Below are 12,929 nucleotides of genomic sequence, written 5' to 3' on the forward strand. Positions count from 1 at the left end.
AGCCATCACGCGTACAGCAGAATGGGAACTGTTCCGGGAAACCTATTCCTGGAAACCAGTTCAAGTCTGATTGACATGTTGTGGGGGGGTTTTAATGGGGGTTGGGGAGGTGGGGAGGGGGGACTCTCCTGTGATGGGATGAGATATTTTTATGGGTTTATTTAGGCTGGAGTAAAACTGCTTACCAGTTATATCTACATGAGAAAAGGCAATATGATGAGATTCTTTTTAGTATCTAAAGTGAGGGTTTCATTGAAAGATTAAAGAGAAAAAAAAAAAAAGTGTATCGGGTTGTATGGAAATGCCATTCTGTTAGATTTTATTAATGGCAACAGGACCGTCAGTCTTCAAAAAGTAGTATTGTTTTAAAGAGCATGGACTGGAAAGAATGCACGTTTTATGAAAGCAATGTTGAAGGAGCAATACTTTCTGTGTGTATAGTTGGCGCAAGTGCAGATTTGGGGTATTATTAACGCCCCATAAATCTCAGGTCTCAGGGAAACAACCTCCCTTCCCCCAGAGAATTTTACATTTTTACCATTATTTGGATATTTTATTTCTGACTGCTCCCCATGTATTACTGCTCTCATTATGGTTCTGAATGATATTATAATTATTTTTCATAAAAAATGACTTGTGTGGTTATTGCATATTTTACTAGCATATACACGTGCCTTGTTTCTAAATACCCTCTATGTACATGTCATGTATGCCTAGCTGTACACAGGCTACAAAAAGTGATGAAAGCGTTTATTTGACCAGCTTTAGTTTTTTTGCACTGGATTATCTTGAATTCTACAGTGTAAGTGCTCTATGTGAGCTTGATGAGGAGTTATTGGTTTAGAGCCCAAACATTGTGATCAAAATCAGACTGTCAAAGGATACATTTCCCTTTAACTGTAGCACATAGGAAAACACATTTAGGGCAACTGAAAGTGTTTGGAGTTTGGTCACATGATCTTGCCTGAAGGAGAATTTTAATCTGGCCATAGATGGATCAAAATGCGGCCATTTCAGCAGGACGCAGACCAATCTTGATCTATCTATGGGCAGTCTAGTTGTAATGAAGTCGATCTATTGATGGACTTCAGTACAACCAGCCTACTTTTTTTTTTTTTTCAATCACTGCCGGCAGTGATCATTGTATTCTGACAGCTGGGAAAGCTGCTGTCAGAATACAGTAGCAGAGCAGGAGGGATTACCTGATTAACACTGACAATTTTTTTTCCCTTTTTAACATTTGGTTGAAGGAAAGAAAATTGCTTAATGTATGGCCTGTTTAAGTCTTCTAATTGGCTTATTTTCCCCCAGATAGAAGATCACATAGTTAAAGTAATTATATTGTCTTGTTTTAAAAAAAATAAAAAATAATAACAAACATGTTATACTTACCTGCTTTGTGTGAAGTGGTTTTGCATAGAGCAACCCCAATCCTCCTCTTCTCAGGTCCCTCTTCTGTGATTCTGGCCCCTCTTCCTGTTGAGTGCCCCCACAGAAAGCAGCTTGCTGAGGGGGCACCCGAGCCAAGTCACAGCTCCCTGTGTCCATCCCACCCCTCTCTCTCCTGATTGGCTGACTGACATTGACAGCACCGGGACCCAATCTCGCCATGCTGCTGTCTCAACCAATGAGGATGGGAGTCCCGGGCAGTTGAGAAACCCCTGCAACATTGCTGGATAAAGATGGGCTCATGTAAGTATGAGGGGGGGCTGCTGCACACAGAAGGTGTTTTTTTTTTTTTTTTTTTTATCTTAATGCATAGAATTCATTAAGATAAAAAAAAAACCTCCTGCCTTTACAATCCCTTTAACTATGATGGGTTTTCTGAATCAGTGGTTTCAGAAGCAGGAGCATGTATTTTATTTTTATTTTTTTATTGCCTTCTGTTAGTTTATGGTTTTAAAGAGGAAGTAAACCCTCCTCGGGAAGTTGTACCTATAGGTAAGCCTATGATAAGGCTTACCTATAGGTACTGTAAATATCTTCTAAACTTGCACCGTTTAGGAGATATTTACCTTTAATGGAGCCAGTGACGTCACTGGCGCATGCGCTCTGAAGGAACGGCTGATCGTGCCGTTCCTTCAGAGCCCCGTGCCGTGACCGTCGGCTCCCGCGCGCGTGCGCGGGAGTGACGTCACCGCGGCTCCGGCCAATCAGATGACCGGATGCCGCGATCCCGGAAGACGGGCGATATGTCATGTCGCCCGTCATACAGGTAAGAGAGCGGCACGGCGGGGGCTCGTTCTAAGGTAAGTATTTCATAATGAGCTAGTATGCGATGCATACTAGCTCATTATGTCTTTCTCTTGCAGGTTGTAAAAAAAAAAAAAATGTTTTAAACGAGTTTACAACCTCTTTAAGAGAGTTGCATGGGCAGTATTTGGACTATATTGCAACTTTTCTGGTAAATTATACCCAACTTAAAGTTGGCCAAGTAGTGCATGTCTTAAGGTAGGAGTAAAAATTAGTATGTTGTCCATAAATAAATCCAATATTTTCTTGGTTGTCTATACATTGTTGTGGCATATAATCCCCATAATGTGTCTCATGTGCATATTTTCTATGATCATCAGATCTATTAGACACATTATAGGAATTATTCAGGGTGTTAGCTTTTTTTTTTTTTTTTTCTTCTTTAAAAGATGCCTTAAGAGATATGTGCCTGCTGTACCAACGTACTTCTATGAAAAAGTTCCCTGTTCTCTTTGTATTGCTTAGTTTGTGTGAAATCCCAGGTGTTCCTGGCAGTCCCTCTGTATTCCTATTGAAAACTGACCACACTAGGCATTAAAAGGGAAAAGTGTGGACAGTTCTCTAGCTGTGCTGCGAACTCTGCCTGCTCTCCTCCAATGATCAGACATGTCCTGACCCCCCACCCTGCACAGCCTTTCACTGGGAAGCTCAGTGTGCCCCTGCTATTATGCAGCTGAGAACAGAGGTATGTGATCACTCGGGCTCCATTCACACCTGGGCGTTTTGGGATTTCAATCCCAAAACGCACTACAACTACACTACATTTGAAAAAAGCAGGTTCAGGTATCATTTTTTTTTTTCAGTGGCACCTAAAATGTGGTTCAGTTTTGCCTTAATAGAAAAAAACATTGCGTGAAGCTTGTCGCCCAAAATAAGCTCCTGCTTCCAAAATTCCCAGGTATGAATGGAGCCTTGAAAAAAAGGTGTTCATAATGCTTTCTTATATCTATATACACACACATTTTTTTTTTTTCCTTTCATTTGTTTTTTAAACTGATTGGGTTGTTTTACAAGGGGTTCGTTTACATATACTTTTAGTGTAATCGAAATGATTGTTTTTGACCACACATTTTCTTTTGCTTCGGCCTTCACATTGCTGTGTTTCTGTGAATCACAAATACACAACATAATGCAAGAAATAGCAAAGGTATGCCTGCCATTATAGAATAACATTGAGCCATAGCAATACATACACTCACCAGCCACTTTATTAGGTAAACCTGTTTAATTGCTTGGCAACACAAATTGCTAATCAGCCAATCACATAGCAAATCAGTGCATTTAGGCATCTAGACGAGGTGAAGATAACTTGCTGAAGTTCAAATCGAGCATCAGAATGGGGTAGAAAGGGGATTTAGGTAACTTTGAACGTGGCATTGTTGTTGGTGGCAGACAGACTGGTCAGAGTATTTAAAAAACTGCTGATTTTCATACACATCTCTTGGGTTTACAGAGAATAGTCCAAAAAAGGGAAAATATCCAGTGAGCGGCACTTGTGTGGACGAAAATGCCTTGTTGATGTCAGAGAAGAATGAGTAGACTGGTTCAAGATGATAGAAAGGCAACAGTAACTGAAATAACCACTTGCTGCAACCAAGGTATTGATTATAATAACATCTCTGAATGCATAACACATCAAACCTTGAAGCAGATAGGCTACAGCAGCAGAAGACCACGCCAGGTGCCACTCCTGTCCTCTAAGAACAGGAAACTGAGGCTACAATTCACACATGCTCACCAAAATTGGACATTCGAAGACTGGAAAAACGTTGCCTGGGCTGATGAGTTGATTTCAGCTGCGACATTCAGATGGTAGGGTCAGAATTTGGTGTAGACAACATGAAAGCATGGATCCATCCTGCCTTGTATCAATGGTTCAGGCTGGTGATGGTGGTGTAATGGTGTGGGGGATATTTTATTGGCACACTTTGGGCCCCTTAGTACCAATTAAACATTGTTTAAACTCAACAGCCTACCTGAGTATTGTTGATGACCATATCTATCCCTTTATGAATACAGCGTACCCATCTTCTGATGGCTCCTTCAAGCAGGATAATGCACCATGTCACAAAGCTCAAATCATCTCACCACTGGTTTCCTGAACATGACAATAAGTTCACTGTACTCCAATGGCCTCCACAGTCACCAGATCTCAATCCAATAGAGCACCTTTGGGATGTGGTGGAACGGGAGATTCGCATCATGGATGTGCAGCCCACAAATCTACAGCAACTGTGTGATGCTATCATGTCAGTATGGACCAAAATCTCTGAGGAATGTTGTCAACAGCTTGTTGAATCTATGCCATATAATTATGGCAGTTCTGAAGGCAAAAGGGAGTCCAAACCGGTACTAGCAAGGTGGCCGGTGAGTATATACACTTTTTCTAGAATATAAGAGCAGACTAGGCTACCTGTGGTAGTCACTCACTAGAAGCAGGACTGCATCAACATCTGTAGCCCACATTTATTGCGGACATAACTTAACCACTTCCAGCAAACCGACAAACCTGTACGTCGACTTGAAGAAGTGGTTATGCCGGGATGATGCCTGCAGCTGCAGGCATCAACCCGGTACCGTTTTTTTATAGCCGGCGGTCGGCTTTTAGGAGATAATCAACTCGACCGTTATCTCGGCGAGCGCCTTCCGCAGCTCTGGCCGGGTCTTCCATCCCACCGGGAGACCCAAGCAACCAGCTGGAACATCCCCCGGCTAACTGGAGTTTCGAACGAAGACGGATTCGCCTTTGATCGGGTCTCCGATCATGTAAGCCAGAAGCGACGTCACTGTATCTCTTCTGGCTTACTCTGGCTACCAATAGTGCCTATTTTAAAAAAAAAATGGCAGTATTCAAAAATGCTGGTTTCGGCATTATACATACTTTGAAGTGCAGTGGAGGGGTCCCTATCCATCCATAAAGAGTACCTGTCACTGCCTATTACTGTCACAAGGGATGTTTAGATTCCTTGTGACAGCAATAAAAGTGATCAGATTTAAATGAATAAAATGAATCTCCGTGAGCTCGCACGCGAAAGAAAACGCATACGTAAGTCGTGCCTGCAAATGAAAACGGTGTTCAAATCACACATGAGGTATCGCTGCGATTGTCAGAGCGAGGGCAATAATTCTAGAAAAAGACCTCTGGAAAAACTGGTAACCGTTAACAATTTTTAAAACGTCACCTATGAAGATTTTTAAGTACCGCAGTTTGTCACCATTACACGAGTGTGCGCAATTTTAAACCATAACATGCTAGGTATCTATTTACTTGGCGTGACATTATCTCACAATATACAAAAAAATTGGGCTAACTTTACTGTTTAGTTGTTTTTAAATTCAGTGAAATTTATTTTTCCCAAAAAAATTGCGTTTAAAAGACTGCTGTGCAAATACTGCGTGGCAAAAAATATTGCAACAACCGCCATTTTATTCTCCAGAGTCTTTGCTAAAAATATATATATATGTATGTATATATATATATATATATGTATATATACATACATACACAGTGCCTTGCGAAAGTGTTAGGCCCCCTTGAACTTTTCGACCTTTTGCCACATTTCAGGCTTCAAACATAAAGATATAAAACTGTAATTTTTTGTGAAGAATCAACAACAAGTGGGGCACAATCATGAAGTGGAACGAAATTTATTGGATATTTCAAACTTTTTTAACAAATAAAAAACTGAAAACTTTGGTGTGCAAAATTATTCAGCCCCCTTAAGTTAATACTTTGTAGCGCCACCTTTTGCTGCGATTACAGCTGTAAGTCGCTTGGGGTATGTCTCTATCAGTTTTGCACATCGAGAGACTGACATTTTTGCCCATTCCTCCTTGCAAAACAGCTCGAGCTCAGTGAGGTTGGATGGAGAGCGTTTGTGAACAGCAGTTTTCAGTTCTTTCCACAGATTCTTGATTGGATTCAGGTCTGGACTTTGACTTGGCCATTCTAACACCTGGATATGTTTATTTGTGAACCATTCCATTGTAGATTTTGCTTTATGTTTTGGATCATTGTCTTGTTGGAAGACAAATCTCCATCCCAGTCTCGGGTCTTTTGCAGACTCCATCAGGTTTTCTTCCAGAATGGTCCTGTATTTGGCTCCATCCATCTTCCCATCAATTTTAACCATCTTCCCTGTCCCTGCTGAAGAAAAGTAGGCCCAAACCATGATGCTGCCACCACCATGTTTGACAGTGGGGATGGTGTGTTCAGGGTGATGAGCTGTGTTGTTTTTACGCCAAACATAACGTTTTGCATTGTTGCCAAAAAGTTTGATTTTGGTTTCATCTGTCCAGAGCACCTTCTTCCACATGTTTGGTGTGTCTCCCAGGTGGCTTGTGGCAAACTTTAAACGACACTTTTTATGTATATCTTTAAGAAATGGCTTTCTTCTTGCCACTCTTCCATAAAGGTCAGATTTGTGCAGTATACGACTGATTGTTGTCCTATGGACAGAGTCTCCCACCTCAGCTGTAGATCTCTGCAGTTCATCCAGAGTGATCATGGGTCTCTTGGCTGCATCTCTGATCAGTCTTCTCCTTGTATGAGCTGAAAGTTTAGAGGGACGGCCAGGTCTTCGTAGATTTGCAGTGGTCTGATACTCCTTCCATTTCAATATTATAGCTTGCACAGTGCTCATTGGGATGTTTAAAGCTTGGGAAATCTTTTTGTATCCAAATCCGGCTTTAAACTTCTCCACAACAGTATCTCGGACCTGCCTGGTGTGTTCCTTGTTCTTCATGATGCTCTCTGCGCTTTAAACGGACCTCTGAGACTATCACAGTGCAGGTGCATTTATACGGAGACTTGATTACACACAGGTGGATTCTATTTATCATCATTAGTCATTTAGGTCAACATTGGATCATTCAGAGATCCTCACTGAACTTCTGGAGAGAGTTTGCTGCACTGAAAGTAAAGGGGCTGAATAATTTTGCACGCCCAATTTTTCAGTTTTTTATTTGTTAAAAAAGTTTGAAATATCCAATAAATTTCGTTCCACTTCATGATTGTGTCCCACTTGTTGATTCTTCACAAAAAATTACAGTTTTATATCTTTATGTTTGAAGCCTGAAATGTGGCAAAAGGTCGCAAAGTTCAAGGGGGCTGAATACTTTCGCAAGGCACTGTATATATAAAATGATTGGGGGTTCTAAGTAATTTCATAGCAAAAAAATACTGATTTTAACTTGTAAACAACAAGTTAAAATCCTTAAGTGGTTAAAACAAATAGAACACTGAGCTGTATTAAGCCATCTAAATAACAAAACTCTTGAACACTGGAAAGTAGATTGCTCAATTTCATGTTTGTGTGCTTAAGGTCTTAATTCACTTTAAAAAAACGAAAGTAGCAGAAAAACATGAACTACTAGGGTAAGGTCCTGCTGCATTTTTAAAACCTAGTTCACACAGGCTGTGGCTTTCAAAGCTGATTATGAGTGGAGTCCATGCAGTCTGTGTGGCATCACAGTGCAATGCACATAAACCTGTGGTTTACTGCAGCATGTATGTGTGAATGGACCTTATTCCTAGGGCAACCAACGGCTTTAGCCCTAAATCTCAACTTTAGGGAAAAAACATTTTACTTTTATTGCCAAATTAGGTTAACGCAGTTTATATTTGTTACATGTTCCCATTCACATAGTGTATCTAAATAAAAAAAAAAAAAAAAAATTAAAAATTGCAGCTTACCTTTTATTACATGATCTTTTAAGGACCCTCCAGCTGGGAAAATCCTAGGTACTTCTCTTTGTTTACAAGGGGACTGGGTAGCCCTGCCTATAATGTGCAGGCAGATCTTCCATTTTCAATTGTAACTAGATTTTAACACAATCTGTCCTATCAAAAATGTTAAGGTGGAGAGACTGGGTTTCTTCCATGGTATGTTAATGAGGCCAGGCTTGGGTACAGGCTTACTCACAGTCCTCCATGACACCTGCCATGAGAAACATCTAAAAGGTTAGACATAGTTAACAAAAAATATATATAAAAATATAATGGGGTTTTCCAGAGATGTATAGTAACTAAGTAGAACTACTTCACTACTGTACTTAAGTACCGAAAGGCGGTATCTGTACTTTCCTAGAGTAGAATTTTTTTCTCCTACTTCCACTTTTACTTCACTACATTTTTTCAATGATTTCAATACTTCTACTCCGATATTTTTTTTTTTTGTGCTGCATAGTTACTCGTTACAATTATAAAAATTACCACTGCCAGAACAGTAGATGGCAGGTTTCATGGAGCTCAAAACATGTGTATTATCAGCGCATATGAAAATAAATGCTACTGTATGTATAAATAAAAGCTGCATTTGAAATAATAAAAAACAATATGATGTTCAAACTTTTGACTTCTTTCTTTAATAACTACATAACACAGTACTTGTACTTTTACTTTCAGTACTTGAGTAGCAATTTTTTTTCATAACTACTGGTACTTTTACTTTCAGTACTTGAGTAGCAAAATTTAAAAAAAAAAACTACTTGCAATACTTAAGTACAAAAAATGTTGAATACTTTAGTACTTCTACTCAAGTCACTTTTTGATTGAGCACTTCCACTTCTACTCAAGTCACTTTTTGATCGAGCACTTGTACTTTTACTCAATTATGGGTTTCAAGTACTTTATACAACTCTGTATGTAACAGCTTCCACTTCACAGCAGTTGATTTGGCAACCCCAGACAAAAAGAGCTAAATCTACAAGTGAAAAAAATATATGTGTGAACAGGTTTAAAAACCAAAAAAATGTGTAAATCATTTCAACATTTGCTAAATTATTTTATTGGCTGGTGCTCAGTTTTATGTTCCCTTAGGTAAAAGCTCTAACAAACCAGATTATAGCCAGTGCAGATAAATTACGATTCAATAAAAAGGAGTGCACAATAGTGGCCACTAGATGGCAGAGAAGCTCAACTGTTTTTTTTTCTTATAAACCTTATGAATAAAGAAGCTGTAACATTACAGTATGTGAGATTTAGCACACTTCTTAGAAGGGTGGGAGGAGACCTGAAAGGCAGTTTGTATATAGAAGCTCAGACATAAGGATAGCATTTAACATCTCAGTACATGTGTGTGATGGTGTTCACCATCACTGGAATTTAAGGACAGATGGGTGAGGGGTTGAATTGCTTCATTTTTGTCAGCAAGGTCAATTGTTCCCTTTGCCATGAGGTTTCTGAGCAGGAAGCCCACTCCTAATATGGTCATCCCAGGAAGTTCTGAGGAGCCGGACTGTCTGGGGTGGCTCCCCATTCAACTATTGTCAGGTGGGCTAATGCTAATGACCGCACCTGTTCTCTGCTAAGGGAGGTATTGACACAGAGTAATGTGTATTGAGGGCTCGTTAGGGACCCATTGTTCTGTGTCTGACTATTATGTACATTGACTGCCCCCTGGGGCTTCTGTCTCCTTGCATTGGTCAAAGCTATCTGACCAATCCCTGTTGACTCATTTTCAAGTCCTCATTTGCATTTCCTGGTCAAGCTATCTGACCAATCCCTGTTAACTCATTTTCAAGTCCTCATTTGCATTTCCTGGTCAAGCTATCTGACCAATCACTACTGACTCATTTTCGAGCCCTCATTTGCATGTGTGGAGAGGACCAGTATGGAAACTGCATGTACTTTACAATTGACCAATAGGAAAGCGGTTGTTGGGGGCAGGATGTTCCAAATTCTGTATAAAAGTGTGCCGTGTTCTTCCAATAATTCGTCTTCCTGTTTGAACTTACATACAGCCTGCTTGGTGTTTGTTCTAATGGATTCCGGACGGCACATAGCTGTAGTTCGGATCCCGGATCCTTGGTTGACCGAACCATCAGACGTTGCGATCTGCAAGCTGACTTACTAGAAACAAAGGAGTGTCGGGAGAGCGGACAGAGCGAGCAAGGGTCTCGTCACATTGGTTGGCAGCGGTGGGATTTGCTCTCCAGTAACCGGGACACTCCAAACCACCACAGTCAATGACCAGCTATGCAGCATGCAGGAGAGCCACGCTGAAAGACTTACTTGAGAGCCGTGGAGGGACCGGTGGGACAAAGAACAAGGCCACCCTGATCAGTGATCTAGCCGAGATGGATCAGAGGGATGGTGATGCAGGACCCCGGTCGGTTGAAGACTTTTTTCAGCAACGAGTTCGGGAGCGGTTGGCATTATATGGTGCTAACCCATCAGAGACCGCCATACAGACTGCCATTAGAGACATCCAGCTGCAGGATGAGCGGCAAGAGAGGGAACGAGAGCGACAGCATGAGCAGAGAATGGCAGAAATACGGCAATCGGAGAAAACGCCTAAAGATGCAGCGACTTTCCGTAAGTTGCCCTTTCGGGCGTTAAAACTATTTAAGGAAGGAGAGGAGGAAATTGACGCATTCCTGCAGGACTTTGAGAGACAATGCCAGATACATGAAGTACTGTCCCAAGATTGGGTCGTTTTACTGGCGAGTAATTTAACTGGCAGAGCGGCGGATGCATTTCGGGCCCTGGAGGACGAAGACGCTAAAGACTACGACCGGGTAAAAGAAGCTTTGCTAGTCCGATTTGCCATTACACCCGAAGCCAGCCGGATTAAGTTTCGAGAATCCCGGAAACAAACCAACACAACATACGTGGAGTGGGCACATCGTATGCAGCGGAACCTTAAGAGCTGGTTCCAGGGAAGCCACGCTCATACCATAGAGGACATCACCCAGCTAGTACTATTAGAACAGTTTTTTAACCACACCCCTCCGGTAGTACGGGATTGGGTGCGAGATAAACAACCACAGACGGTACAGCAAGCGGCTACTCTGGCCGATGAATATCTGGACTCTCGAAGGTCAGGCGAAAATGAGCGTTATCCACTATCTCGGCCCAGTTTACCAGCCTCTAAGCCGACTTCAGTACCTCCGTGGTCTGCCTCGAGACCCCCAGCCCGACCCAACCCTCCTACCGGACCTAAGTGCTATACCTGTAACCAAACTGGTCATCTGCAGCGACATTGCCCTAGCCAATCCATGAGGTATCGAGAGACTAATCATCCATCCAGACCAGCGGCTCATTGCTACCAGAATGAGCCCAACCATCGAGATGTTCAGGAAGAGTGCGGCGAACTTTTCGAAGTGGATCCTGTCCAAGCTGCTGCCGGAGATAATCGGCAGCACCATCGCCAGGCAGTATGGGTTAATGGGCAGCCGGCCCAGGGACTCCGCGATTCCGGGGCTACGATTACCCTCATCCAGCCTCACATGATTCCCCAGTCAGGCCAGACTGTTGCAGTCAGGGTAGCAGGGGGCCAGGTGCTACGTTTATCCACCGCCCAAGTCCTCTTGGATTGGGGCTCAGGGGAGCGATATGTGCGAGTGGGATTACTACGAGAGTTACCCGCAGAAGTACTTTTGGGAAACGATTTGGGCCATTTAACTTCCTCTTATGCCCCAGAGGCCACCATGGCCGGGACCACCAGACGTCACAGCCACAGTCCCTCTCCCATGTCAAATCGAAGGCGGCATATAGGAAGTAGAGTACGTCCGGTAAATCCTGATCCTAACTGCTGTTTGGGCGTGTTTGGCCTAAGTCTTTACACAACGGAGCGAGATCTAAGAGAAGTATTTTCAACATATGGTCCAATGGCCGATGTATCCATTGTGTATGATCGGCAGTCTCGACGTTCCAGGGGTTTCGCGTTTGTCTGCTTTGAAAATGTTGAAGACGCAAAGGAGGCAAAAGAACATGCAAATGGAATGGAACTTGATGGAAGACACATACGTGTAGATTTCTCAATTACACAAAGGCCCCACACCCCTACACCAGGAATATACATGGGAATGCGGATGGGTTATCCCGGCAGACAGACCTAGAACCTTAAGACTACTTTTCCAACATCCTCGAGTTGACCCGTTCGGGGTCCCACTGTGGCTGTTGGACTGTTTACCCGGGGGAAGATATGTGATGGTGTTCACCATCACTGGAATTTAAGGACAGATGGGTGAGGGGTTGAATTGCTTCATTTTTGTCAGCAAGGTCAATTGTTCCCTTTGCCATGAGGTTTCTGAGCAGGAAGCCCACTCCTAATATGGTCATCCCAGGAAGTTCTGAGGAGCCGGACTGTCTGGGGTGGCTCCCCATTCAACTATTGTCAGGTGGGCTAATGCTAATGACCGCACCTGTTGTCTGCTAAGGGAGGTATTGACACAGAGTAATGTGTATTGAGGGCTCGTTAGGGACCCATTGTTCTGTGTCTGACTATTATGTACATTGACTGCCCCCTGGGGCTTCTGTCTCCTTGCATTGGTCAAAGCTATCTGACCAATCCCTGTTGACTCATTTTCAAGTCCTCATTTGCATTTTCTGGTCAAGCTATCTGACCAATCACTACTGACTCATTTTCGAGCCCTCATTTGCATGTGTGGAGAGGACCAGTATGGAAACTGCAGGTACTTTATAATTGACCAATAGGAAAGCGGTTGTTGGGGGCAGGATGTTCCAAATTCTGTATAAAAGTGTGCCGTGTTCTTCCAATAATTCGTCTTCCTGTTTGAACTTACATACAGCCTGCTTGGTGTTTGTTCTAATGGATTCCGGACGGCACATAGCTGTAGTTCGGATCCCGGATCCTTGGTTGACCGAACCATCAGACGTTGCGATCTGCAAGCTGACTTACTAGAAACAAAGGAGTGTCGGGAGAGCGGAC

General features: G+C 42.5%; 1 protein-coding gene across 1 annotated transcript in view; it reads left to right on the forward strand.

Annotated features, from left to right (window-relative positions):
• Window positions 1–633, forward strand: part of LPCAT4 (lysophosphatidylcholine acyltransferase 4) — a 63,935-nt gene extending 63,302 nt beyond the window's left edge. The window contains exon 14 of the mRNA XM_082259861.1: window positions 1–633. This exon is cut by the window's left edge and continues 87 nt beyond it. Coding sequence (XP_082115987.1) covers window positions 1–74 — 74 coding nt within the window. The 3' untranslated portion in view covers window positions 75–633.
• The last annotated feature ends 12,296 nt before the right edge of the window (window positions 634–12,929 follow it).

This window comes from Pelophylax lessonae, assembly GCF_965119305.1.
Source record: "Pelophylax lessonae genome assembly, chromosome: 1".
Lineage (NCBI taxonomy): Eukaryota > Metazoa > Chordata > Amphibia > Anura > Ranidae > Pelophylax > Pelophylax lessonae.